Consider the following 27,893-nt stretch of genomic DNA (forward strand, 5'->3'; position numbering starts at 1 on the left):
TACCTATTAATGCTGATATGCCTGAAAAATCAATAGCTTGCATTTCCACAGCCTATTTCATCTGCAAACTGTCTACTGTGAATTAATTTCCAGGACAATTACATGAGGTAAGGAAATATTTCCACTTACACAAAAAAAGAAAAACAGTGAGGTTAGGTGACTCACTCAAAGTCAAAAGAAGAGTTCATGTCACTGTTCAGGAGTTAATTGAACATTTACTCCAGGGAATAAACGTGCACTGGCAAGCAGATGGACTTGATGATTTACATCCTTTCCTCCCTGTTTTTTTTCTCTTTTTTTTTTTTTTCTTCTTAATTATTACTATTATTATTGTTATTATGAGAGTTCCTTGAGGCAGGAACTTTGTCTAACATGCTGTATAATGCCTAACAGGCTTTTAGGTCCCACTGTGATTAAGCACATAATTCCAACATCCATGGTCCTTTGATTTGCTAGCTGCTAACCCTGGGCTCACACCACTGGAAATATGGTGTCTAGTAAAGAATGACCCATCCCAAAGAAGAAATTAAAGCTTTTAAAATGCTCAGAAGCTCAATTTTTAACAGTGAGTGTACTATAAAGAAGTCATTAAGAGCCACGGTTTTAAATAATATTGAGAAGTGAAAGAAAAGAGAGTATATATAAATTTGGCATGTGTTGATCCAACATAAATTACAGAAAGTGGAAGCCAGCTAATGCACTAAGGGAATTACATTGTAAAAATCTTTTTTAGTTACGGATAGCTACAGATCAGTGATGGATGTATCGGACTGGACTCTGCAACTGTTGGTTAACTCGGCATTTGTACAAACAGCTTTAGAGACCACAGAAGAAAGGGAGACCAAACCCTCAAGTTCACCTTTGATTGAAGAGATCAATGGTTTCATCCTCTGCAAGGTCCTCTATGGTCTTGGATAGGTCAGTTGAACTGCTGGGACACTTAAAGGAAGAATGGCAGTGAGCATGATGTGACCTGCATAGTCAGTTTATATCGCACACAGAACTGCCAAAAAGGGCTCCACGGTCGACGCATGTGTGGGAGATGCCACCAGGTGCCCTCCAGAAGGAGTCTCCAGTGGGAGGGAGGTGATCTGCAACACCTACAAAATTCAACATATGCATTTCCCAATTTCATCACTACAGCACTTAAAATGCACTCTGGAGGGAGATGGCAGGTTAGACTACATGATCAAGGCTGAGAGAGCTGGGGTTGTTCAGCCTGGAGAAGAGAAGGCTCCGGGGAGACCTCATAGCAGCCTTCCAATATCTGAAGGGAGCCTACAGGAGAGCCGGAGAGGGACTCTTTGTCAGGAAATGTAGTGACAGGACAAGGGGTAATGGTTTTAAATTGGAAGAGGGGAGATTTACATTAGATACCAGAAAGAAATTCTTTCCTGTGAGGGTGGTGAAGCACTGGAACAGGTTGCCCAGGGAAGTTGTGGATGCCCCATCCCTGGAAGTATTCAAGGCCAAGCTGGATGGGGCTTTGAGCAACCTGCTCTAGTGGGAGGTGTCCCTGCCCATGGCAGGGGGGTTGGAACTCGATGGTCTTTAAGGTCCCTTCCAACTCTAACCATTCTATGATTCTATGATCAAAAAACCCCAAAAAGCTGAAGGCCTTCATTTACAAAATCTCGAAGATCTTATTAAGAGTTTAACAGCATGCAGGGCATCAACTGCAATGTCTGGCAGGTCCCTCAGTAAGACAGCCGACCCTCCATGACAGGGTGGAGCTGGGAGAATCGGTGGTCAATGAAGATAGAAAGCTGCCCATTCTTGAAGAACAGATTTCTTTTTTTTTTTTTTTAAAAAACAAAACAAAACAAAACAAAACATGAAATGCCCCTTGCAAGAACAAAGTGACAAATGGACCAGGGTGGTACTACGTTTAGCTTGATATTGTAGACCCAAAGTCCCTTAGAAACATCATCAAAAAGTAATTTTGTTTAATCTTTTCAAATGGTCTGGTATTTACCTTTAATTATTACATGGCGGAAGGTTTTAAATGCCTCTTGCTTTACAGAACCAATGTATGTTAGTCTTTCTCCTCACCCAATGCAACTTTGGTTTAAACCTGAGAGATATGCAAGGGGAGAAAGGGATGTGTAGGGACGAAGTTGCTTCCACTTCCATTTGTTGCCTGTATGGCCTTTTGAATCACCTACAGTACAGCAGGAACGTTAATAACCGGATTATTAAGATGACTGAAGTTTGCCTCCCAGAGCAAGTGGTGTCCTCTTGAGATGGTATCTACTGCAAAATCCTAGCAGAGTTGAAAAACCCTGGAGTATTTAACAGGCTTTTTCACAGAATCACAGAAACTTCATGGTTGGAAGGGACCTTTGAGATCATCGAGTACAACCACCAGAAAAAACAACAAACAAAAAAAACCAACCAAACAAAAACCCCACAAACAGACACAAACCAACAATCTCGGGCACTAGAGCATGCCCTGAAGTGCCATGTCTACACATTATTCTTAAATACCTGCAGGGATGGCGACTCCACCACCTCCCTGGGCAGGCTGTTCCAGTGCCTGACCACTCTCTCAGTAAAGTAATTCTTTCTAATATCTAATCTAATCCTCCCCTGCCCCAACTTCAGACCATTTCCTCTGGTCCTGTCATTATTCCCTTGGGAGAAAAGACCAACACCCACCTCTCTACAACCTCCTTTCAGGTAGTTGTAGAGGGCAATGAGGTCCCCCCTCAGCCTCCTCTTCTCCAAACTAAACATGCCCAGTACCCTCAGCCTCTCCTCGTATGACTTGTTCTCTAGACCCCTCACCAGCTTGGTAGCTCTCCTCTTTTTGCTCTGCTAGAAAAAAAAACACATGACAAACACGGGCCTTGGAGAACCAGAATTTATCGCAGAGTCCCAAGAATGCTCTCCTGAATATATAAACCACAATTCTTTCTCTCTCCTCTCTGGAATACTTTTATTTCTGGGCTGAGAAGAGGCACTGGGTAGCCAGCAGCTATACTGCTGGCAGCCTTCAGGACACAGTGCAGCAGCAGAGCACTGGATTCAGCTCAGTCTGTGAGAGCAAAGAACACGTGTGGGGATTCCTTGGGACAAACCAAACAAAAGCATCCGTAAAACTCAGGCTGTATGGCAGGAGGGTAAAGCACTGGTTTAGTATGGCAGGACCACCATGGCATTCAGCCCCAGCAGGATCCTCTGCTGGTTGGCTTAGTGAGAGCAAAAGAAAGCAAAGCCCTTAGAAGAGTAGCATTCATATCAATTAAATTCTGACACTCGCTAACCTCATATTAGCTTATATAAATATTCATACTACTTCAGCATGAAAATATCCACTCTCTTTCCAAATCTAGGTGCAGATGTGACAGGTCAGAGACAACTTCCAGAGGTAGAGAATTGCTGCTCTGGAAAGATGTACTGGCCTAGATATGCTATTCCTAAACCCACTAGTACATTCTGCCTTAAATACTGCAGCAAATACTATTTTTGGAGTGCCAGGGGTCTGCCTTTGTTTAAAAAGTGCCAGCAAGAGACTAAGCAAGATGTAATCGAATTTTTCAGACACACCAGCATAATTTTAGAGGAAATTCATTAACATCAATGTGCACAAGAGTGAAATTTGGTCTGCTGGCATGTTAGTTAAAATATCTCTTAAACTAATCTACGTAAGACTGAAGAGAAGCTTATTGGTTTTATCCAATATATGTGCAACAATAAACAAAATAATGTAATGGTTTGTATTAAAATTCATTGTTTTCTTCAGAGCACAGAAAAGTAATAAATCAACGCAGTAAATTACCCCTGCGTTGTGCTGTGAAATTAACACCCATATACATGAAATAAAAAGAAGAATTTACAGCCCTAATCAATCATTTTTTTTTTATTACCTCCATCATCTGTTTTATTTACCTTCCTCCACATGCCTCTCACCCCAAAATAACTCACTCGGCTCGGGGCAGCCGTGGCGCTCCCATGGGCTTGGCTGCGAGCTGGCCAGCCCAGCCACTCCACCAGCAGCTCTGCCCTCCTCCTCCTCAGCTCCATCTCATGCCACCCACCAAGGAGCACAGCCCTGTGGCCCCGTGCTCTGCCAAAGCAAGCTGGAGCCCAGCATGAAAGCCAGGCTAAGAGGGAAACCCCTGGCTCTCCCAGCAGCTGCACTGATTTAGGCTGACTCATGGCTCCTGAAATTGCTGAGCACCGGGAATGCTTCCATCACTGCTGGGTGCATGGCATGGCTGGGAAACCAACACACAGAGGATGCCTTTGCCTGAGATCACATAACCTGGAGAGCCACTTCAGCTATTTGAAAAACATGTTACCCAGCCCCCTCATAAAACTGTGCCTTACAATACCTCTTGCCCACTGAAAATAAAGAAAAATCCCAATTTGCCCTCTTGGACCTGCTAAACATAAGCAGCACTGTCCACCAGTTTGCAGAACAAGGCTGCCTTGTTCTCAAGCATGGATGATTTATGGTTTCACACATACTCATGTGCTACATTATTCACTTAGTGCTTGTACCTATGAATATCAGCTCACGAGATAAAAGAGCGAGCCAAGGCGCAAACTGATGCTCAGCTGTATTTTAGAAAAAATAATCAAGGTAAGAAAACAAAGACCTTCATGGGAGGTTGCCCATGCTGCCTTTCCATACCCAGCCAGCTGCACATGGGAGGGCTGCTCATGTTCCTGTCCTCTTCCCCGGAAGCACCGACAGAAGCCCCAATCCCACAGGGGAGAGCCCCCACCGCCCACGTGCACTCATGTTCCCGCAGCAGAGCCAGCCCCCAGCGAGAGCACGAGCTGCCCAGGGTGACTTCAGTGCCTAAGTCTTGCTCTCAGCAACTTTTTGGCAGCTCTTGGCTCCTGCAGGAGCAACTCCTTCTCTCTCCAAAACCCACAGAGCAAATGGCAGGTGATAATCCTGAAAAGTCTGAAAACTGCCTTCAAACAGATCCAAATGCATGTGATGTATTTGCAGTTCAACAGTACCTAAAATAGCCACCTAGAGCTGTGCCAGTCTATAAAAATATGGGAAGTGACAGGTTGTCTACTAAAAGGTTTCTTCTACCTACAGAAATGGCATACAAGGAGTATCGTTGCTTCCACTACCCAGATAATCAATTAAGATTGTAAGATTTGGCTGCAGTTATGGTCCTGTATCAGAACCGGGAACAAAACCTGGACTCCTTATGCCTCCGCTTGGTGCCTTGATCAGATGGCAATACACATGGTGGTACACGTGCCTCCAGGAATCTTCATGACCTGCATGAGCTACAAAGCAGCTGAAAGTGAGCTCCAGAGGAAGGCAAGAACAGTCATTGCTGAGTCCAACAACCACTGAAGGGGAGCATGAGATGGTGCAAAGGTGGAGAGGGGCATGCCATGAGCAGGGTGCAGGGACGCTCAGAGCATTCCACTTCGTGTCAGCGAGGACCATCTAAGAAGAAGATGGGAATACCCACCTCATGCAGGCTGTGCTGTGCCCATTAGTGCTGCAGATAACCACATCATTTGCAGTCAGGGCAGAAATGTCCGAAACACCACCCAACCACCCACCAGACGCACGCCATAAGCTATGACATGCCCTGTGTGCTCCCTGCGCTTTGTAAGAAACTCAACTTTGTCAGTATAAAGCACCAAGGCCAAAAAATAAGAAAGAGGGCACAGGAGGCCAAGGCTCATAATACCTTACTCTCCAGCAATAGTGGGAGATTTCTTGCTGCAATACAGCCAGGTAATTTAAGGAAGCCATCTGTGAACCCCTTCTTCACAGCGGAGGAAGCCAAACTCCTTTTTCCCACCTGTCTTCACAGAATCATAGAGTTGCCTGGGTTGGAAGGGACTTTTCAGAATAATCTGGGTTTAGGGAATACTCATTTCTGGCCTGCAAATGCAGCAAAAGGTTTAACCCTGAGCACATTTGTAAAGCCCAATCAGTCAGGGGTCAGAGAAACTTCTTAGCACCCGAACAGCGTCCATACACTGCAGCCAACTCCTGTCTCTAGTTGAGGCCAACTTCTGCGGCTTCCCATGAAAGGATGTAAAAAATGTAGGATGCTGTCTTCGTGTTGCCTCTCAGCACCTGATTACTCACAGGAGGGAGATGTCAGTTTGTTGGCACTGTTTAAACCTGTAAAGTGACACAGAAAATAAAAGATCCCCTTTCTCACAAATGACTGCTCTCCCCTGGCAGCAGGAGCACGCACCCTTAACCCATGTACACGGCAATTGCCACGGATTTGGGTTCACGTTAAACCTTTTCATCTTGATTATACAGCACACTGCTGCACTTAGGGCTGCTGTGCAAAGCGCAACATGAGTTATTGCTGTATTGAATCCCAGCAAGCATATGGGGCCGGGATGCTACAAACCTCTTCTGCGGGTACAGAAGTCACCTGTGTAAAACAACCAGAGTGTAAATTGCTGCTTTAGAGAAACCAGTGCACCACAGGGAGATGGCTGAAAGAAGCCAGGCCAGAGACCACAGGGCTCTGTGGTCTAAGAAAAGGATTCTCCTAGGAAGTCTAGGAAAATCTATCACGCTTTTATTCCTCAGACATCAGCATCTTCTTCAAAGAAAGCCTCCTGATTCCAAGGCTGGGCAGGTAGAGCCCACCAATCTTCCCAAGGGAGGACAAAATACATGTGATCAAGACAAACCTCCCTTTTGGGATGAGACAGCTCCATGCACACACCCTCTATCAGATCCACCATTTTCAAAGGTACAAACAAACTAAAAGAAACTGCCTTGCCCAGCTCTCACTGCTCTGCATGTGGCACGGAGAAAGGTGGATAGGAGGGGATGATTTATCCCCCCCTGCCACGACAAATCCCACCCAGCCACCAGCCAGGATGCTCACCAAATGCAAGGAGGGCCCTTTGGGGCTTGCCCAAGCAGGAATGTTACTCATCCTGAAGTCTTTAAGCTCTCAGACAACAATTTCCTCGGCTCAAAATGAAAATGAAACATCTTCAGCGTTAAATGCTGTTGTGGAGAATGAAGATCTCCTTGTTAGGGAAAAATATCCCTGCTCACCGCTCCAGAGAAATGAAGGGCCACCCCTCAGAATGTGCTACCAGGCCAGGGTGCTGCGGGGCTGCAGCACGCCCAGCTCCAGTCCTCGGCATGGGTTTATCCCGTCTGCCCACGTGGATAAGCGGAGCTGTGACGAGCGGGTTGCTCTGCAGGAGGAGCTGATGGGAGGAAAGCGCAAGCATTAAACACTGTGGAGTCCTAACTCTGCTACTTTGCCCAGATGGGATTTATGGGGTGGGGAGGGGGAGAAGGGATGCAGATGGAAGAGCCATCTTCGGCCATTTCAAGTGTTAAAAATAAGTGAGATATGTGCCTTAGGGCTCGGCAGATTGAACACAGTGATTATACATGCTCAATGATTCTTCACCTGGGCTTATGCCTGAAAAGATCCTGACCCCTTCTTATGCCACATATTGCAATAGGATTGCCCAGCCAAATGTTAAAAATGTATTTAGTGAACATCATTTTGCTATACCAAATTAAAAACCTTTCCTCTCAGGTCTATTCCTTCTGTTTTTCTAGCTGTTTAGAAATTTGCAGCAGATACAAATAAACTTTTTTTAAAAAAAACCCCAAACCCTAGAACAAAACCAGGACCATTACAACCGGCATGAGAGCTGTGTGAATCCTATGAATTACTTTGATAAAGATCAGCCTATTGCTGTGAAAGACCCCCCTGATTCTCTAGCTTCAGACCATGCTGGAGGGTCCCCGCCAGCCAGATGAGTGAGGGACAGCCCGGTACATGCCAGAGTGAGGACACCTGCGGCCAAGCACAGGTAGGCACCCAGCAAAGCATCCACAACCTCAGGCTATGTCTCCTGGGGCAATTTCTTCATTAACCAGGCACTTGGGACACCCGGTTCAGCAAAGGCTCCGAGGGCACAGAGATGTGCAGAGCCGGTCTGGATGGGCACGATGCTCCACCGCCAGTCAACAACAGCACTTTAGCTTAAAACAACCACCGTATCTGCGACACTGTACCCACAGGCTACATGCCCAGCCATCGCAAATCAATGCAAACACATAGAGTTATTTATTTTTTAATGGCTAGAGGGGTTTTGGGGTTATCTAAACTGTCTTTTTGTACAAAACAAGCTGTAGAATTGCATCCAGCTACTGTAATATGGAGTCTAATTATATGTGCTGGACAACCATCATGCCACTCACTTCAGCGGTGCTACACCAGCTTACAAAGGACAAAACACCACCCTGTGAATTGCAACAGCTTGAATCTGCTTCTTAGCATTGCTCTGCAGACTCAGTGTAGCAAAGTCTCATCCCCTTAGACACAGGGAAGAGGCAACAGCCGGAAGCTATTTGGTGACCTAGAGAAGAGCGATCGCTGCAGCAGCACATCTGCAGCACGTCATCTGCCAGTGCGCTCGGGTGCGGATGCAAAAGAGGATGCTTTAGACACACACAAGATGCTTGAGACACATTACTAACTAGAAAACAGGAGGTTTTGAAAGCAGTGCAATGCCAGTGTATCCTGGAGGGGAGCAAGCTGATGAATATTTAAATTGCATTTTCCCAGCACCATAAGGCAGCAGAATTTCCTTACCTGTTTTGGGATTGATTACAAAGAAGTTCTGGGGATTTCCACTTGTAATCCGGTAAGTCAGTTTTTCATTCGTGCTGGAGTCAGGGTCCTGGGCTTGGATCTGAATGACAGATACATCCTTCGGGGAGTTTTCCATGACGGCTGGGTAATAGATTGGTTCAGAGGTGAGGGGAGCATTGTCATTCACATCCTCCACTTCAATGTAGACTTCGATGGTTGTGTAGAGTGGGACGACACCATGATCAGTCGCATACACCGTCAACCAGTAGGATTTGGTCGTCTCCCGGTCAAGAATATCTGCTGTGTAGATAACTCCTGCAGAAAAAACAACAAGCACAGGATCTCAGGAATAGGATCAATGAAAAGTCCATCTATTTTGATTTGGCCGTACCACAGAATTGTGTTCAGCATACAACAAATGCTCTACCCTTAGGAAAATTAAAGTTAGACATAAAACAAAACCAGGAACTTGAACTCAGGCATCGAACCCTGCTCAACATCTCAGTCATTTGTCCCAAGAAATTTGTGTGTGTGTGTGTAAAAAGATGGCTCTTCATAAGTGTCCTAATGCCATAGCCAATTCTTTGCTGGGACTGCAGCCAGCAGCGTAACAGAAGAAACACCATCATTTTCTGCTGTTGATGCAAACTTGTATAAACCTTGGTAGAGAGGGCTATCACCACTGACAATGAACTGCACAAGAGAAAGTGGCTTCTCTTTTCAAGCTCCTGTCAGCATCCTTGCTAAAGAAGATGACGTAGGTGGCCATTTAAACTAAATCCATTCAAATTCAGAAAACAGACAGTGAATTTAATAATGAGATCACTCACTGCACAATGACAAAATCTTGGATAACGAGCCATCAAAAGCTCACGTAATAGCTCTTAGATAACCAGTATATCTTCTTTTACCATGGAGGAAGGAAGGGTTTGGCCACTCTACTACTGACGTAAGCCGGTTGTAAGTACTTGGTCCTAAGAAACCATGAGAGAAAGTGTGTTTGTATGTTACAGAGACACAGAGAGACATGGCACCTGCCACCTCACCACCTCCATGACTGCACAGTACCTGCCATAAAGGACTTCTACCCACCTCATTTCCACCTAAAGTGATATAGAAATACATACTTGTCCTGCAATAAACACCAAAACCACGATGACTTTTGTAAGAATAGATATAGGGCCCTTAAACCAGAAACACCTCCGAGCACTGGAACACCTGTCCATATTTGCATAGTCCAAACCTCCAATAACTTGAGCACTCTATGAATGCATAGAAGATCAAGTACACCAGCACCACACACACAATCACCCCAGCATCAAAATAAGCAAATGCACTTTCTGACCACTACTGCAACACGTACACCAACAACATTTTCCTCTCTTAATGTAGTATTATTAAATCTCAGGCGACAAGTGGATCTCAAGCTTGAGATATACTAAAAAGGATAGTTTGCAGGCCATCAAGCCATCTCATTAGTAGATGGAAACCAGTGGAGAAGTTGCAGGGAAAGACGAACATAAGAAACCTCAATTTAGTCTCAGATGCTCTTGACACTACTTAGAACAACATTATCAGTTAATCACTGAGTAAAGGGTTGCTATAAAATCAGAGCTAATAAGCGATGTGCATGTCTGTTTTTTTTAAGTATCAGACTGCACTGAAAGTTTCTATGAGAGTCTGAAGTCTCAGAAAAGCTTTAAAGACACTGGAATATGCAGAGAGGTGTTTCGGGCAGACTTTGGGCACTGCTCAGGAAGGCGCAGGCTCCATATTCAGGCACTCTGCAGAGCAAGGGCTGCCAAGGAGGGATCCTCCTTGCCAGTCCTCTCAGGAATCCTTCTTAATGTGGTATGTAAAGTTCAGATGTAATTTATCTGCATTATTCCTCAGCCTCAGTCTTACAAGCTATGCATCAAATCTGGCTTTTTAGATTATACCAGCAATTAATCCCTTTATGACACTGGATTCAGATAAGACCTTTGGTTTTAAATTTAACTTGCAAGTCTGTTCCATTTCTTGAAGAGCAGCCATGAAAATGATGGCCCTGAGCTGCTGAGACAACAGCGGAAGGGATGGATTTGATGTCCTGAGAGAGCTTCTGATGTCTAACAATATGAACAGCCCTGGTGCAAGCTTCCCCAGACATTTCACAGCAGAATACATTCTATACTGAAGTTTACTGGCAAACTTACTAAATGGCTTTTATGAGGGCATAGCAGCAAGAGGCCAAGGATGTAACTTCTGTCCTAAGGAACTACCATCCCTGGTGTAAGACAGAGAAGCCCACCCAGCAAGAAGGGATGCTGCTCATCCCCAGGGAGTCAGGCCCTAGTTCCCAACATCCCCCATCCAACTCTGCTCTGCGCAGGAGCCAGCATAGAACCCACCACACCGTTACAGGGATGCCTGATGTTCTTCCACCTGTCTTATAGGACACATCCTTTTTAAATATTTTCTAAGTATTTTTTTTTCAACTTGGGAATTTTTTATTATGTTTGATCAACTATATAGAGAGGAAGGGGAAAGGACCAGTTCCAGACATGGCTTAGGTATTTTTCTAGTAACATCAGACCCATACCCTTCTTGCTCAGATGTATTATTCACCCAACAAAGGTGAGAAACACAGCACTGGAGGACAAAGGCAGAGTGTACTCTAAATATTTTTGTCGACAGCAGCCTGTGCTACGTAATGACTTTCTGTAGAAACATGGGTGAAATATGTAGTGAACTGTGATGAAAATGGCTAGAAGTCCAGAAGAGAAATTACATCGCAGGGATGAGAAGCGCCCATAATAAATGACACCCCACAGAAATAAATAAATAAAATAAAATCCATGTGGTCAAGGATGAGGCAAAAAAGATGAGCATCAGTGCTCCTAGAGTTGTTGATTTATTCAGAAGACAAGAAGAATTATTTTAGATCTTTGAACAAAATTTGAAATAAGTAGGGTTTTCCCCCAGTGAGAGCACAGAAGGCTTTAGGAGATTAACCTCTGTTTATGAAGCTGAATTTCACTAATAGCGAGCTGATAATAAATCTATCTTCTGAGTCGTTCCTTCATTTTATGACTCCTGGCAACAGTTACTTTCCATTTCTGTATTTCAGAAGGAAAGGATCATTGAACAAGTGTTAGCAACTGCCAACGGGTCTGCTACGCTAGTTCTTCTTTTGACTTTTGATTTATTAAAAGGTCCTAGATATAAATTAATTCTTTTTGCTCAATATGTCTTGTCATTTCACCTGTCACCACCACACAGAAGTTTGATAAATAAGAAGAAGGTCTTTGTTCGCTGTCAGATTTTCCACGTAGAAACCCTTCCATTGCCCTGGGAACGCCTTCTACTGTGCTCTCAAACGTCCTGCACAAAATGCCTCCTTGCTGTCTACCCAAATATAAGTCTAAAATTAGTACCCACAAGAATAAATGTGCTGCCCAAATATTTAACCAATCTCTCTATGTAGCTATGGGTGACACCTTCCAGATGGGTGTCAAACTTCATCTTCATATGAGGTGTTAACACTGAAGAGTAATGATGACACTTAATTATCTGCACTACTTATTTAACATTATGTCATGAAAGCAGAAAGGCTGATAGAGCTGGCATCAGGAGCCACAAAATATTCCCTGGGGAAGTCCATAGGTAGGCTCTCACTCACTTTTTCTGAGTGAAATTACAGGAAAGGCCAAGAATATCCCTGGATGCGACCACAACAAATTCAGAAAAGACCTCACTTCAAAGCTTATAGATATGAAAAGATACAAAAGAAAGACAGAAGTTTGTTTTCAGGGCCAGTAGAGCAGCGGGGAGGAGAGGCCTTTGGGAGAAGCTCTAAAGCTTTCTTGGACAGCTTTTGTGGTGCGCTCTTCCCAGCTGCCTGCTAATTAGAAGAGACACATGAACAAGGTGATGATGCCTGAGCTAAACAAATCAAGAAGTAAGAAGAAACACCAGCAGAGATCCTGAAAATTTCAAAGTGATCAAAAAAGAAAAAGTTCCAGGATTTTGCAGATGCATTTCTGAACGAGACAGAAAAAAACAGATGTTCCCATCCACTGGGACACTATGCAACGGAAGCACTACTGCATTTCTCCACGAGGCAGCTGAAATCCAACTGAGCAGTCTGCACAGCCAGCCCGTTATGTCGCCCTCAGCCAGATTTTGCAGTATCCCTGAAGGGCTGAAGCCAGCACTTCCTCGGGCCCGGGGCAGCCTCAGAAATAAAGCCAGCCATCAATCCAAAAAGCGGTGCCACCGATATGCCTGCCACTGCATTCCTCCAAGCACATTTGCCCTATGCAATTCGCCAAGCACCACGTGCATTACGAACACTGTAAGTGAAAAATAACAACAGAGTACATTAATCGCTGATTAAAATCCTGGGCACATTTATATGTAAATTAAGTGCAGCCCTTGGGCTCGGCAATGTGCCAGCAACGCAAAGGTTGTGTGCTTGTTTCTCTTAAAGGCTTGTTTTCCCTCTTTCCCTGGGAAAATAATGGGATAATGTTTTCTGTATGGCTCCTGCAAGTGGCACACACTGAGACACTGCCTCATGAAGGGCAAAGGCAAAAAAAAAGGAGTGAGAAGCTAGTGGCTATTAAAGTGGACAAAGAATCGGCAAACTGGATTTCTCTCCTTCCTCTCCCCCTGATTTGCTGCACATCTTTCAGCAGACCACTTCAAATGACGTGGTCCACTCAAAAATTATCTGAAACTTATGTATTTACTATAGCCATGAGAAGCTCTTAAAACAAAAAAGGATTAGAGAAAAGCATTTTTTCTTTCCTCACCTCTTTTTTGCCCCCTGTTTGTTTACCTTATGCATTTGACAGTACTTTGTGTATAGGTCGCGTGATGAATGGACCTGCCACAGCTCTGCAAGAGAGTGTTTACTGGAGCTGTCAGCCTGGGTGTTTACATAGGTGCCCATCGCCATGGATATTTGCCTCACACATATGTTCCTCCTAAAAGTCATATCATCCTTCATGAATACTCTCAATAGCGCAAACATTGAAAAGAGTTCAATTCTGTTTAGGTTTTTTCAAGGCAAGATTAAAAGACAACTTGGTGGTCTGTAAGAAGCCTGGCAAGGAAATGTCAGAGGAGAGTAACGAGGCTCTTTAATCTAGCTGAGAAAAGCAAATCAAGGTCTGATGGCTGGGAGTCAATGGCAGAAAAAGGAGAGTGCAAATACTGAAGGTGGAGGATATCTGGCAGGAGCAACTGCTTGCCAGGGTTGGGCCAGAATCTCCCATCATTTGGCATCTTGGTACTGAGGCAAGACAATATAATCTATTCCTCTACCCAAGTTATAGGCCTAGATGCAAAAAATAATGTTGCATGTGATTTTGCTGAGTGCCTCATTAGTCTTTGTTATAAAAGTTGCCAGTGTAAGTAGTCATACTCTCAGTTTCAGCAAACGATGAACAAAATGTGGGGAGGTTCCTGCACAGACAGAATGAGGATTGACGTGGAAGTATCTGTCGCACTTCTAAAAACTTCTGTCACACAGAAGTCCTACAGAAAATCCCTTTATTATCTCGTTTTCATAATACTGCAGTGGTTTTGCAAGGGGACAACCTGCTTAGTAGGACAACCATCAGCTCAGTCTTTCAATTGACAAGAGCCTCAACGACAAGATGATGCTTGTTCTTCTCATCCCTTTTTCAGGAATATGAGGTAATTGCACAAATCCGCATCTCAGCCTGGAAAATCAGTAAAGCCAAATAAAGTGAACACCCCACTTATTCCCAGGGCCTGACCCAGGAGTGGCCACAGAGGGGGGGAGGAGGAGTGGGAAGAAGCAAAGGCAGAACCTGTCCTCAGCACAAGCTGAAACACGGGATGGAGGTGACACTACGGCAGCCCACCCCCCCGATGTTCCCAGCTGCCAGAGTGCAGCATGCCCCTTTCCACCCAAAGCCATCTCCTCGCTACTGCAAATGCAAGGTTTAGAGGTTAAAGTAGCTATAAAAAAATACATAATCTTTAAGGTGACTGAAGGACTAAGGGTGATGGATGCACTTTCCTGACTCCAGCCCCTGGGGCAAAGGCCACGTCAGCTTCTGCCATGCAAAGTCTGACAAAAACGCATTTCCAGAGCCCTAAGTCTGCCTCTCCCTCCTCCAGCTCCAAAACAAAGGGGCTCAGCACAAACCAGCTACAAAGTAGAAGCTGGTTTGTCCCCGAATTAAAATGACAGGAATGAGGCAGTCGGGAATGCCTTCTGACAGCAAAGTACTCGGAGGTCTGTTTCATCCCTCAAAGGAAGAAAAGAAAAAATCACTGATTCTGAAATGCTACTAATTATTCATGACCCTCATCAAAGACTCCACGAATCTCATGGCAGTAAACACACCACCTTGCTTGTCACCGAACCGTCAGCCAAAGGTCCTCACTTGCATTGCCTTGCTGGGAAAAAAATAATAAATAAACACAGCTTCAGAAGAAAATAGTTGAATAATGACCTTTTTTTTTTTTTTTTTTCAAAATTTGTTGGTCTAAAATATAGAGGGAGAAGAAAGAGCTTACACACTTCATCCAGCTGCACCAAGATGAAGGATTTACATCTGCCTGCCCACGCTCCTGACCCCAAGCTCTGGTAGGATTCTGCCCCCACACATCGTTGCCCAGGGGGCCATGGAAAGATTTGTGAGTGTAAATGCAACTGTTAGAGCTAATCCGGATTCCTTGCATTAAGAAAAGATGTGATTTTTGAAGGACACTTAGCAGAGAGCTATCGTAGGCAGGAAAAGTTTAAGAATACTGCAAGCCCATTATTCATCAAACCAATGAACGTAAAATCAACCAAAATGGCATGATTTGTAGACCGGAATTTCACACCCAATTAAGGAAGAAAATTTATGATTTCAAGAAAGCTAACATTACGCCTAACCCATATATTTTTTTATTTAGGTCCTTCACATAGAAAGGCTCTGTGTGTATAAAATCAGTGCATACCTCTTTTAGGAGATATTTATTTCCTTAGTTCCATTAAGGCTAAACTGTAAATATAACCCACAGGATTAAACAGTTTTAGCGTAACGAAGATGTGAACCTGAGCACAGATGCCAGACTGATTCAGCACACTGGGGCCACCAAAGCCAGTGGGAATCAGAATAAACCATACATTATATTCACCCCTTTTTAAAGTCTTCTCGAGCGGTGAATCACCAGTGCCAGTTCTGAATATGGATGGCGGTATCACATCAGCCACAAACTCAACCGGAGCATGAAGGAGACCTATCGCTCATCCCCCTCACTGCTAGCAGCCGGCAGCTTTGAAAATCGGGCTCCTTACTTTGGTGATTAAACGCTATTTCAGCGCCTTCATTTAAGCCCCCCCATTGTGCAAAGTATGGTCTCCTTTTTTTATTTTATTGCACAAATTTTGCAGGCTTTAATGCATATTAAAACGCAAACCCAGCTCCTATTGAAGCGAATGGAAATATCCCCATTGACTTAAATGGAGATTAGATCATGCCCAGGAATGAGTCCAAAAGCAATATTAACTTTGTGAGGCTGTACATACCTAGAACTTCCTAATATTCTTTTGTCTGGTTCAAATGGAAAACATATATAATAAACCATGCTTGTCAAAAAATGCAAGACAGGTAACATTCCTGTCTAGGGCTTAACTTTTAATTTTACCTTTTTTTACTGATGTTTTGAATGTACAAATTTACTGTTACCTTAAAATGCAGCTTCTGTAGTGAATATTATGTCTGAGTTCCCAGAGCAGTAAAAGAGAATTAGAAAGCCAATCCTCAGCAATTCTATTTCCACCAACACTGGATTAGCTTGCAAATATACCTTTTACCGTGTTATTACACACATTATTATGAATATCACAACCAGCCAGGATGGTGACAAGCATAAGCAGGTAATAGATAAGCAGGTAGATAATGTACAGGTTCACGACTCTTACTGGACAGGACACGCCACCATGTGTTTCAGGGGCAATTTCAAGTGTGGGCTCCTTCCAAAGAGGGACCACGGCTGCTGTTGTGCGCAGGGTATTGGGTGTGCAGAGGGGCTGTAAACTGCTTGTGCCCATGGAAGAAACCACCACCACACAATGGTTTAGACCAGAGCCAGTTGGTTTGAAATGCACATCAGGTATGTATGGAAACTTCCTCTGGCCTCTGAGGTTTTGGGCCAGCCAAGAGTGCAGCTGAACTCAGGGATAATCATGTGACTTGGATACACAGTGTGATTACAGATCAGGACTGGCAGGGAGTCATTAAATTGGATACAGCCCCATCAGCACAGCCTGCACGGGCACGACCTTGACACCAGGCTGGATTTGGTGTCCTGCCCAAGCACAGACCCTGGCCAGCCCTGCCTCAGGCTGTGAAACACAAACATAACTTCATTTGCTACAGGTAGAGGGGAAGTTCAAATAATTAAGGGCGATAATCAAGTCTAGGTCTGGCCAGTGCCCCCTCAAATAAAAATAGTAAGAATTAAAAAATATGTATGTCGACATACGTGTCAATATTCACATATATATTAATATTTATGAATCTATGAATATATAATATATCCATATATATTAATAACAACAAATACGGAGTGCGTATGTGTATATATATTCATATATATATATATATGAATGATGTGATTCAAAGGGTAAATGTTGCACATCAAATTAGCAGTGCCACCCACTGTAGGGACTGGGTTTTCTCACAGTTCGCTCGGTGTCCCAAAGCAGACACCAAGGCTACTGCCGCAAGGGCAAACTTCCCAGTAAAGCAGCATCTTAATGGCAGTGAAATAGAGGCACATCTCAGATTAGGTGCTTGACCTTCCAGGTTACTTATATTTTGTGTTTTGAGGTGAGATTCTTCCTTCTTTACCTTCAAATGACTTAAGTTAAATGCTGCTGGTTTCCTTTGCTTGCTTTATTTGGGGAGGGGGAAGGCTTACAACTTCACATCAAAATGAGCTATCACTTAATTACGACATCTTCAAGGTCACTTACACATCAATTTCAGAGCAATTCTCCAAACACATCATCAAGACACTGAACCAGAGGCTCAGTCAAATAAATTCCCTATTTTCTTCTATTTATGAATGAAATGAAAGAAGATGTGCCAACATTTTCACCTGACTAGGCTTTATTATGGTTTCTGTATCTTCCATCACATCCCTCTACTTATTTAAAGAAATATCCATATTCATCTTGCTTTAATATACTTTGCTTGGGTGGAAAAAAAAATAATCTTACATGGCTAAACAAAAAATACACAATGGACAACTCTGGAAGAATCAAATTGCCTTCAAAAGCACAAATACTATAAAGAAACCCTCTCATTTATGAATAATCTCTGTCAAAGCTTAACACACTCCATCACTGCCGAACAATGCAATAAAACCCTGCAGTAAAACCAGGCTGAGAGGAGCCGTGAAGCCTCGGCAATGACTAAACCGCTGCCACGTACCGTTTCCTACTCACTACAAGTGCCTGAGAACGATGGGACAAACCGTGACATTGCTCTGATAAATGGGATGTGCTGCGAACCCGCATGGCTTAAGCCCTATCGTTCAACATTTATAAGCCTGGGCTGCTGCTGGCATCCCTCTTACTCAGGTAGATCCTTCCTCTTTGGTCTCAGAGGCACAGCAAAATATGGGATCAACTTTTTCCTATTTGCTGTACGTGCACAGGCTCAACTTTTCAGCCAAAGTGGCAAAAAAAGCAAATTAAAAGTGCAATTTTGCACTGTGCCAGGTGTTGTGCAAAATTCAGATACCTCAAGCTTTTATAAATGTTGGCAGGAAGATGCAGTATGGGAACATGTGCTTAATGTAACTCAGAAGAACAGCAGTTGATGGTATAATTTCACTCTATTGACTATGTTTTGTTGGGTTTTTTTTCCTTTTTTAGAAGCACTTGTGGCTACTGGGTTTCCAGCCACACATGAATTACAAACTGTGAATTCTCTTCAATATTATGTATGCATTTATCCCACTGTATCTGTTTTTCCCTACAAGAAACAACAAGTTCTGCCTTGTTTTCTGAGCACCACTGGGATTACAGAACTCTTGCATGCCTTGTGCCCACCTCTGCAGCCTTCCCAACCAAACCAAAGGGGGGAATGGTACCAGCAGAAATCCTCACATTGTTAGCACGAAGGATGAAAGCTGTCAAACAATGATAATAACCCGTTTGTACAGAGGCATTTTTTCTCAAAGGGTCTGGCTAATGCCCAGAGTAACCCAGATTTTTTATACATTCTCTTTAGTAGATTAATAAAGAGATCAAAGTCCAACCCGTGTGTCCTCTGCTGGGAGGACCGGGAAGCTATTTTAAAAATAAGGGTTTGCTCCCGGTTATTTTAGAAACGAGATCAGAAGCAGAGCAAAGCTGAAGCAGGAAGAAGAGAGAGAGAAAAAAGGCAAACAATTCTCAAAAGGAACCTGATAAAAGTCCTAGCAAGAGACTTCTGTGCAGGATCCTCTTGTTTTACACAGAGCTCTGTATCTTTTGTACTGCCTACGGTATGAGAGGTTGTTTTGGGGACCCTTCTACAAAATCTGTGCCGATCTGCTTCAGCTGTTGAACTGCCCTGGAAAGCAAGCGATCCCTCCTATTGAGGAAGGCAATGCAGACCCTACCCAGGCTCAAGAACAACATAAACAGGCACTGGCTCTTCTGATGGATCTTAGCACTGAGGATTGCCAGCCTGGGATGGTTGGCCAGAGCAGCCGAGGGACTACTGTGAATTTTCCACCTGGTAAATGTCTTTCACCTAGTTATATATATTTTACTGGAAATAGAGTATTATAATATATGATCCTGGAAATAGAGTCAACGTTTTTTTCTCCCTTTGTTGCTGTTTCTTTCAGTCCACAGCAAATGGGCAACCCCATGAAAAGAGTAACATTAACCCTGAAATCTGCCTTTATCTTCCTCTCTACTCAAAAATAAACCCAGAAGAGTTGTCAAAAAAGGAGAGAAAAAGTACCTCTGACAGGGTTTAATAGCCACGCTGCATGTGAACATGAACGCTGCAGGGAAGATGGGAGCATGACACGCATTTGACCCCCTTGCGTGGCACAGCCACGTTTCCTCTCCTTGGAGGTACTGAGCATGACTCTGGAATCTACTTTACCAGGCAGGTAAAAAAAAATTGGAGAAGATTAAAAAAAAGAGCTCCAGAAACAGTATGAGGAGCAGAGACAGTGATTTACAGTAAGAGAGTTTAAGATTTCAATCTGCTAAGCTTATTAAAAAGAAGATGGAGAGGCAACTTGATTGGAAAATCCATGTAAAGTTCATGGGGAAATATTACTGGGAAGTAAAGGGCTCTTTAATCTAACAAAATAAGGTGGAGCAACATCTAATGATTGGAAACTGAAGCCAGGAAAAATAAAATTAGCAATCAGCTTGATATCCTTCTTTATTATTTATTTTTCTTAAGCGGGTGATTAATTCCCAGAATAATTTCTTCCTATCTCTAGACATCTGCAAATGAGGGCTACAAGCTGTTGGGGCTTGTAGCATACATTTTGTGGCAAATGTATGCTACACTTCAGTCAGAGAAAGATTGCTCAGTAAAGAGGTACAAAAGTGATATATAATAGACAGCAATATAAAAAGAATGAGACCAAACGATCTGGTCTTCTCTGGCCTTAATCACTATGGATCTGTGAACACTGTCCAGCTGTTTTCCCCGAGGAGCTTGGAGACAGGAGGTTCACTGGATGGTGCTGGGCTGCCGCAGTGCTCCCAACCTGCCCAGCTCCACTCCCACAGTCACTGTTTTGTTGTCCCAACAGTATCTGCGCTGCCATCCCCGCAGAGGGGATAAAATACACCTAGTGAAAAAACAGCTCCTGGTATCTTCTCGCTGTCACGTATGAGGGCATGCAAGAAACTGAAGAGCCTGTTCTGGAGATGCGTGCAAGGCATTAGAAGCAGCACATCTGCTGGCCATGACCACCGGTGAGCCTGGAGCAACGTCCACTGCTTCTGTCCAGGCTGAGCACATGGTGGGATGTACCATGGTAGGGGGGCACGCACTGAACAACCTGTTCCCTTTCCGGGCTTGAGGAGAAACTCTCAGAGTACAAGAGGCTCTCAGGCAGCCACCCTTGTGGCTTTGTAAGAACAATCGATTGCCCTTGTGCTTCTTTGAGTGAATTTTACAATGGATAAGGGCTCTGCAGACAGTATATACTTTGTCAATATCGTCCACGATGCTGTAGCAGAACATTGCTGTTTTGCAAGGCAACATGCTTTGCTTTTCACTGTGAAACACAGAGTGGATGCACTGAAACCTAATGTATTATCTAGACCCATTTGCAGAACTCCCCTAGGTCTAGAAAATGTAAGTTTTTCCTCTGTATCACACTGGCTTTGCATACAGGAGCCAGGGTACGTGACAGCCAGCATGTCAAAAAAGAGGTGACTTGTTTAGAAACAGGACTGCTGCTTTAAACTTCCCAGAAGCAAAGCATTTCATTTTTTTCTTAGGTAGGCTTTTAGGCATACTCTTTCCTCTCCCCTTTCATCCTTCACGTCCAGAAAGAGAGAGGTGAAAAAGACACCCCCCTTTCATCCCTCACGTCCAGAGGGTGTAAAAACACCTCAAGCTGCTGCTTCTGCTCTGGGCAGAAGTTTTGATGACTGCAGAAGGAAAACAAAAATGCAAGAGGGTTACTTGGAGACCAAAATTCAGTTTAGATCATCTCTCAACACCAAAAAGATTAGGAGACTCTCTTGCTGTTCACTTCAGAAAGGACAGGAGTCCAGTTTCCCATGTTGAACAGACACAAGAGTGGCTCTGGTCACACTCCTAAACACAAGAATGGGTCTTACACTCCAGACCTCTTTCACTAACGGGGAATTACCTTCCACAAAGCAGTCCCCGTGAGACACCCTTTGCTGAACCTGTGCAGGGAAAACCACACTAGTTTTCACCTGTACTTCATTCCAGCATTACCCCAAGGAGGGCCACGACCATCTGTGGATGGCTGGTAACTGACAGCTGAGAAACTGGTATCTACCACAAACCACGCAGTAATCTCCTGATGCCCTGATATGAGATGGCACACTAGAAGTCAACTGATGAACTGTCTGGCTCTTCCATTAACTAAGAGCTAAACTTGCAGACCTGCATAATTAGCAAAAAGAGCAGATCAGGGCAGTCCCATCTTTGATTATATGCTGAATTTAACTGTAGCCCTCTTGAAGTAACTGCAGAGTTTAGTCTTTCTTCTGAAACCCAAACGTGCAGGTTGAGGAGCTGCCTACTTAGAAATCATCAGCTTCCAAGTCACTTTTTGCATAACTTGACTGGCCAAAAAATCCTGCCCTGAAGGTAATTCAAATATTCTCACCTTCCTTAAAAGTTCAGGGGGTTTTAATGGTCTTATTTTCTGTGGAAGACAGTAGGTTCCTCCCGCAACTTTGAACCTTCCTTTCTCATTCCCCAACATCTACCCCTACAGCATATATCTTTCACAAAAACCAGTCATCGGTGTTCAAAGGTTGGCCACAACTAAGCTGAATCTCTCCTAGTATGGCAAAAACATCCACAGAAATTGCCAAGAGCAATCCCAGATGCTTCTAAGTATCTTTTTAATAGGAAGGTCTTCGAGACAGCTACAAGCTTTGCATGGGAGGCACCTCACCTACAGCCATATCTGTGATTGCAAAAAGTGAAATAACTAGAATTCATTTCCATGTTGGATTTTTTCCAAAACCCCTTGAGCAACCTCACGGTAACTCTGCAGGAAAAAAACTACACATGATCATTAAGATAGTCAGAACTTTAATTTTCTACCTTGCATAAAGGAAATGGAGCTGGGGTTATAATGGCAAACCTAGCACAGACCCTGCAGAAGTAGACCATAATTATACTTCTGTTTTACTCTCCATACTCTGTGTGATAATAAACCCAAGGGTCAAAGAGTATATGCGAATATGTTGGAGTATATTGGTGGAAAATGCCACTCTTTTAATCTTGGGGAAGCATTAGTCTGACATTTATCTTCAAAAATCTTCCACAGGTAGGATACTCCTCTTCAGATGAGAACAGAGGGGAATGGGAAGTTGAGACACACAAGGGAACATGGCAAATCAGAGCAGTACGATAAAAGCCTCAATGCAGACAACCCTAGCGTGATCATTGGGAATGGTGCCAGTGACTCGGTGGGTACTTCCTTTTGCCTCTGAACAAAGTGAATCAAATAAATGTGCTGTGGCTGCTGCTCTTCAAAGCAGAGCCTTTCAAGTAAGACATAAAGCTCAGGCCCGTATCTCACCAGAGTCCTCCAAAGTCATGGTACTTTCTGCTAGCTTTCCCTGGCCACTTTTCCAGGAGATGCTGTGGCTCTGGCCAAGACAAGCAAAGCAGGCAGCCTGGCACCCAGGGGTGCCGAGAAGTCGGCATCCACCTAGACATTCCCTTGCTTATTCGGGACAAGGCTCAGGTGCACCCCACAGGAGTAAGTATTGCATTCCCCAGCTGGTGTATACGTGCACGCACATAAACTGCAGCAGCTCCATTTCAGAGTGTTTTATGATGAGGCAGACTAAGCCCCCTAAAGAGGCGGGGAAAGTCAACGTCTTGATAAAGTAAATAATGAAATGTTGCAGTACCAATATACACTGTGTGATCCCTTGAGGGAAACCACAAGCACAAGCCTTAATGAAATAAGACACAGAAAATAAGGGCTTTGCTGTGGACACAACCCTCATGTGCTCATTATGCACCACAGCGACTTCTATCACTTTATCACACTTAATCATCTCAGTGAAATGCTGTATATATGTACAGACAGAAAAATGTATAAAAACACACGCACACACACTTGCACATAAGACATATTCTAAATGAAAGAGGAAAAGTGATTTATTTTCATTTCTGTAAATGGCCAGACCATAAATGCATAGTATGCTTTCTCTGCATGGATTGCCTTACAAATCCATCATCCTCTGCAGTTTAAAGCTTTCATAAACACTTAGCATTTGAATTTGCATTTCTGAATATTTTAGCTTTTAAAAATGTCCTTTTCTTTTATGCTTTAAGTTCTTAAACACTCAGTAACACCAGTGTGGGCTTTGCCTAGGGCTAATCGATAGGCTGCACTAAAGATAGAAAACGTCTATTTGTCTATTTATACACAATTTTGAAATGGTGATTATATTTTCCCTGTTTGAAATGCATCCATATGAGCAAACTGTAAAATTGAATTTAATTATTTATTTATAAGGCAACTTTGCCAACCGTGGAAGCAATAAACCCATCCAAACAAAAACCAGGAAATTATCCCAGATCCAAGAGCAGGAGGAAGCATGGCTCCCTCTAATTGAGTTTCCTTCGCGCTTATCTTCTCGAGATCCTTTAGATTGTTTTCCAATTTTCATTTCCATTTCTTCCATTAAATGCCTCTAACCCATGACCTCCATTTACTGCCACCCATTTATCTTCCATTCTTAATTGAGATGTAATGTGTCCACTTGTCCAGCGCTGAGCACTAAAACTCTGACAGCGCACTTGATAAATACTGGCTCCTTCAGGAAAGCTTGCTTGGGAAAGTGCTATTCAAAGCTCTATCTTGAACAGGTAAGTCTGCTCCACTAAACTTGAGTTTACCTTATACAGTGGTGAGGACCAAAATCCCAATAACAAGTATTAATATCTTTGGGTTTATTTGCTTTTTCTGGTACAAGACGGAATTAGATTTGTTTTGACCCTGGGAGGGTATGGGGTGACAGGGCCAGTGGGAAGAAAACATATAAGGCAGCTTTCAGTAGTCAATCATTTTTTACTTTCAAACAGAATAATTTTAAATGTAGTGCTTTGCAATTGAACTCTCTCCCCCGAGATACAGCGTATGAGAATTTTTGAAGGACAGCATTGTTTAGAATATAGTCAAACCTTATACAACATCACTTTAGGAGCTCCTGACAAACATTAATAAAACTCCCAGCAGCCAGGTGCTTCTGCACGCGTTTAACTGAGGGGTAAGCCCAGCCACAGAAAGGCAGAAATAAAACAGTAAAGCTCCAGCTACCAAGCAGTCATTTTAATCTCACGGAGTAATGCTAAACTAAAGCAGGAAAGAACCAAACAGCAATATCGTAGCCTCTTGGAGCAGTAAAATAAAATTAATACAGCACCCCAGGCTACTATTAAATTGTAAAATTTAAGAAAACATATTGTGGTCAGGCATTCAACCTCTCAAAATAAATAGATGAATCACTCCATGCTTATTCTAAACGACTGAATGTTTGCACCAGTGATACCAAGTAAAACACAAATTCACTGGGATCCTGAAGGCGAACATCCAAGAGGAAAATTTTTCATTCAAAACCATCATACCAGGGACTAGGCTGGAAAGTTCCGCGGCCAAAACGTCTGAATGGAGCATGTCCTATTTCATACTCCAGAAGTGTGACTGTGAATGGTGCTGATGCACCACAGACAGTTTTAATTTACGCTTAAGGCTCAGTACTGATAGAGTGATCGTTGTGGCAGTGAGGTGCGGAGAAGGCTACACGAGATGCAGCAGGGTGGCCATGCCAAAGGCTGCCCAGCGACAGCACAGTCACAAAGCTGCAGGAGCGAGTGCCAGACACCTCCCCAAACGCTCCCAGGGGCCACCCAAAGCGGAAAAAGATATCCAAGGAGGTTGGAACACTTTGAGTAATGTTTGCAGGCAGCCAGGAACAAGAAGTATGGGCTGCTCAATCTTACTTTCTGAAAGACGGTGACAGGCAAACCAGCTCTTCTCCCTGTTTTGCTGTAGAGTCTCCAAAAACAGAACCAAGGAGTATTTTGCTAAGTATGGGTGTCATTCACACACACAGTGACACTGACAATCAGGTATCTATGTGGCTCCCAGCTGAGCAGAATATTAAACTTTATATTACAGCCATTTATAAACTGAAAAATATGCTGGAATTACTCCTGCTCTGTCCCTCTGTCTGGATGTCTGATGGCTACAATGAATCCCACCTCAAGACCTTGTCACCCATCCCCTTGCAGACACAAATTGACTCTCAAAGGCTTAGGTCAGGATAGCTGCTGGCATGTTAACTGAAATTATGGCATGTTAATTTCATGGCTAACTGGGGAGGTCCCAATGGACTGGAGGGTGGCAAATGTAACACCCATCTACAAGAAAGGCAAAAAGGAGGATCCAGGAAACTATAGACCTGTCAGTCTAACCTCGATACCAGGGAAGGTCATGGAGCAGGTCATTTTGCGTGCCATCAAAACCTACATAATGGGCAACCAGGGGATCAGGCCTAGTCAGCATGGGTTTATAGAAGGCAGGTCCTGCCAGACGAACCTGGTCTCCTTCTATGACAAGATAACCAGATTATTGGACGAGGGAAAGGCTGTTGATATTGTATACCTGGACTTTCGAAAAGCATTCGATACTGTCCCCCATACAATTCTCATGGAAAAACTGGCTTCACACGGCCTGGATGAGCATATGATCCGCTGGGTCAAGCAATGGCTGACTGGAAGGTCCCAAAGAGTGGTGCTCAATGAATTTAAATCCAGCTGGCGGCCGGTCACAAGTGGTGTGCCTCAGGGCTCAGTGTTAGGACCATTTCTGTTTAATGTCTTTATTGATGATCTCGACAAGGACATAGGGTGTATCATCAGCAAGTTCACAGATGACACCAAGTTAAGCAGGAGTGTTGATTCCCAGGAGGATAGGGAAGCTCTGCAGAGAGACCTAGATAGATTGGAGCATTGGGCCAAAATCAATGGTATGAGTTTCAACAAGGGCAAGTGCCAGGTTCTGCACTTGGGCCACAATAACCCCAAGCAGCACTACAGGCTTGGGGAAGTGTGGCTGGAAAGCTGCCTGGAAGAAAGAGACCTGGGGGTTCTAATTGACAAGCGGCTGAATATGAGCCGGCAGTGTGCCCAGGTGGCCAAGAAAGCCAACGGCATCCTGGCTTGTATTAAAAATAGCATGACCAGCAGAAGTAGGGAGGTGATTGTGCCCCTGTACTCAGCACTGGTGAGGCCACACCTCGAGTATTGTGTCCAGTTTTGGGCACCTCAATACAAGAGAGAGATCGAGGTGCTGGAGCGAGTGCAGAGGAGGGCAACGAAGCTGGTGAAGGGCCTGGAAAACAAATCATATGAACAGTGGTTGAAGGAGCTGGGACTGTTTAGTATGAGGAAGACGAGGCTGAGGGGAGACCTCATCACTCTCTACAACTACTTGAAAGGACACTGTAGAGAGGTTGGTGCTGGTCTCTTCGCACAGGTAACTAATGACAGAACAAGAGAGAATGGCTTCAAGCTCCAACAGGGTAGGTTTAGACTGAACATTAGGAAAGAATTTTTCACAGAAAGAGTGGTCGGGCATTGGAATAGGCTGCCCAGGGAGGTGTTTGAGTCACCATCCCTGGATGTGTTTTAGAGACGTTTAGATGTGGTGTTGGGGGATATGGTATAGGGGAGAACTTTGTAGAGTAGGGTAGATGGTTGGACTCGATGATCCCAAGGGTCTCTTCCAACCTGGATGATTCTATGATTCTATGAAAGGATCTCTCTTAATCAGCACCGTGACCATGCCACTGAACAGCAGCACAGACTTTGCCTTAATCCCAGTTTGCAATTCCAAGAGGATCTGTGCTGTTAAGATTTCTGATCCTGCCATCAGAGAAGATGATGGGAAGACCTGAAAGCATTACTCCAGCCAGTCAGTAGTTTTTAAGCAATGCACTGAGACACGCAAAGCAATGTCTGATGGAATGGTCCTTGCGAGGGACTTGAAGGCACAACCAAAAAGTAAAGCAGAGGTTGAGGGCTACATAGATGATTAGGGGCCTGGAGCATCTCTCTTATGAGGAAGGGCTGAGGGACTTGGGCCCTTTTAGTCTAGAGAAGAGAAGGCTGAGGGGGGATCTGATCAGTGCTTATAAATACTTAAAGGGAGGGTGTCAAGAGGATGGGGGCGGTCCTTCTTCAGTGGTGCCCAGTGACAGGACAAGAGGAAATGGGCATAAACTTGAACATAAGAAGTTCCATCTAAACAGGAGGAGGAATGAGGAGGAACTTCTTTACTTTGAGGATGGCAGAGCTCTGGAACAGGCTGCCCAGGGAGGTGGAGGAGTCTCCTTCTCTGGAGACATTCAAAACCCGCCTGGACATGTTCCTGCGCAACCTGCTTTAGGTGGACCTGCTTTGGCAGGGGGGTTGGATTAGATGATCTCCAGAGGTCCCTTCCAACCCCATTTCATTCTGTGATTCTGTAAGAATGACGGGAGAATGTCAATCCTTGTTGCAGAAAGCATCACTTTGAGGACAAAAC

At 44.0% G+C, this 27,893-nt stretch overlaps 1 protein-coding gene across 2 annotated transcripts in view; it reads right to left on the minus strand.

Moving 5' to 3' along the window:
• The window catches only part of FAT3 (FAT atypical cadherin 3), a 334,054-nt gene that overhangs the window by 219,126 nt on the left and 87,035 nt on the right, over positions 1 to 27,893 (minus strand). For both annotated transcript variants that reach the window (XM_074152937.1, XM_074152928.1), the window contains exon 2: positions 8,589 to 8,903. In XM_074152937.1, the coding sequence (XP_074009038.1) occupies positions 8,589 to 8,903 (315 nt within the window). The remainder of the gene's footprint in view (positions 1 to 8,588; positions 8,904 to 27,893) is intronic.

This window comes from Numenius arquata, chromosome 1 (genome assembly GCF_964106895.1).
Source record: "Numenius arquata chromosome 1, bNumArq3.hap1.1, whole genome shotgun sequence".
NCBI lineage: Eukaryota > Metazoa > Chordata > Aves > Charadriiformes > Scolopacidae > Numenius > Numenius arquata.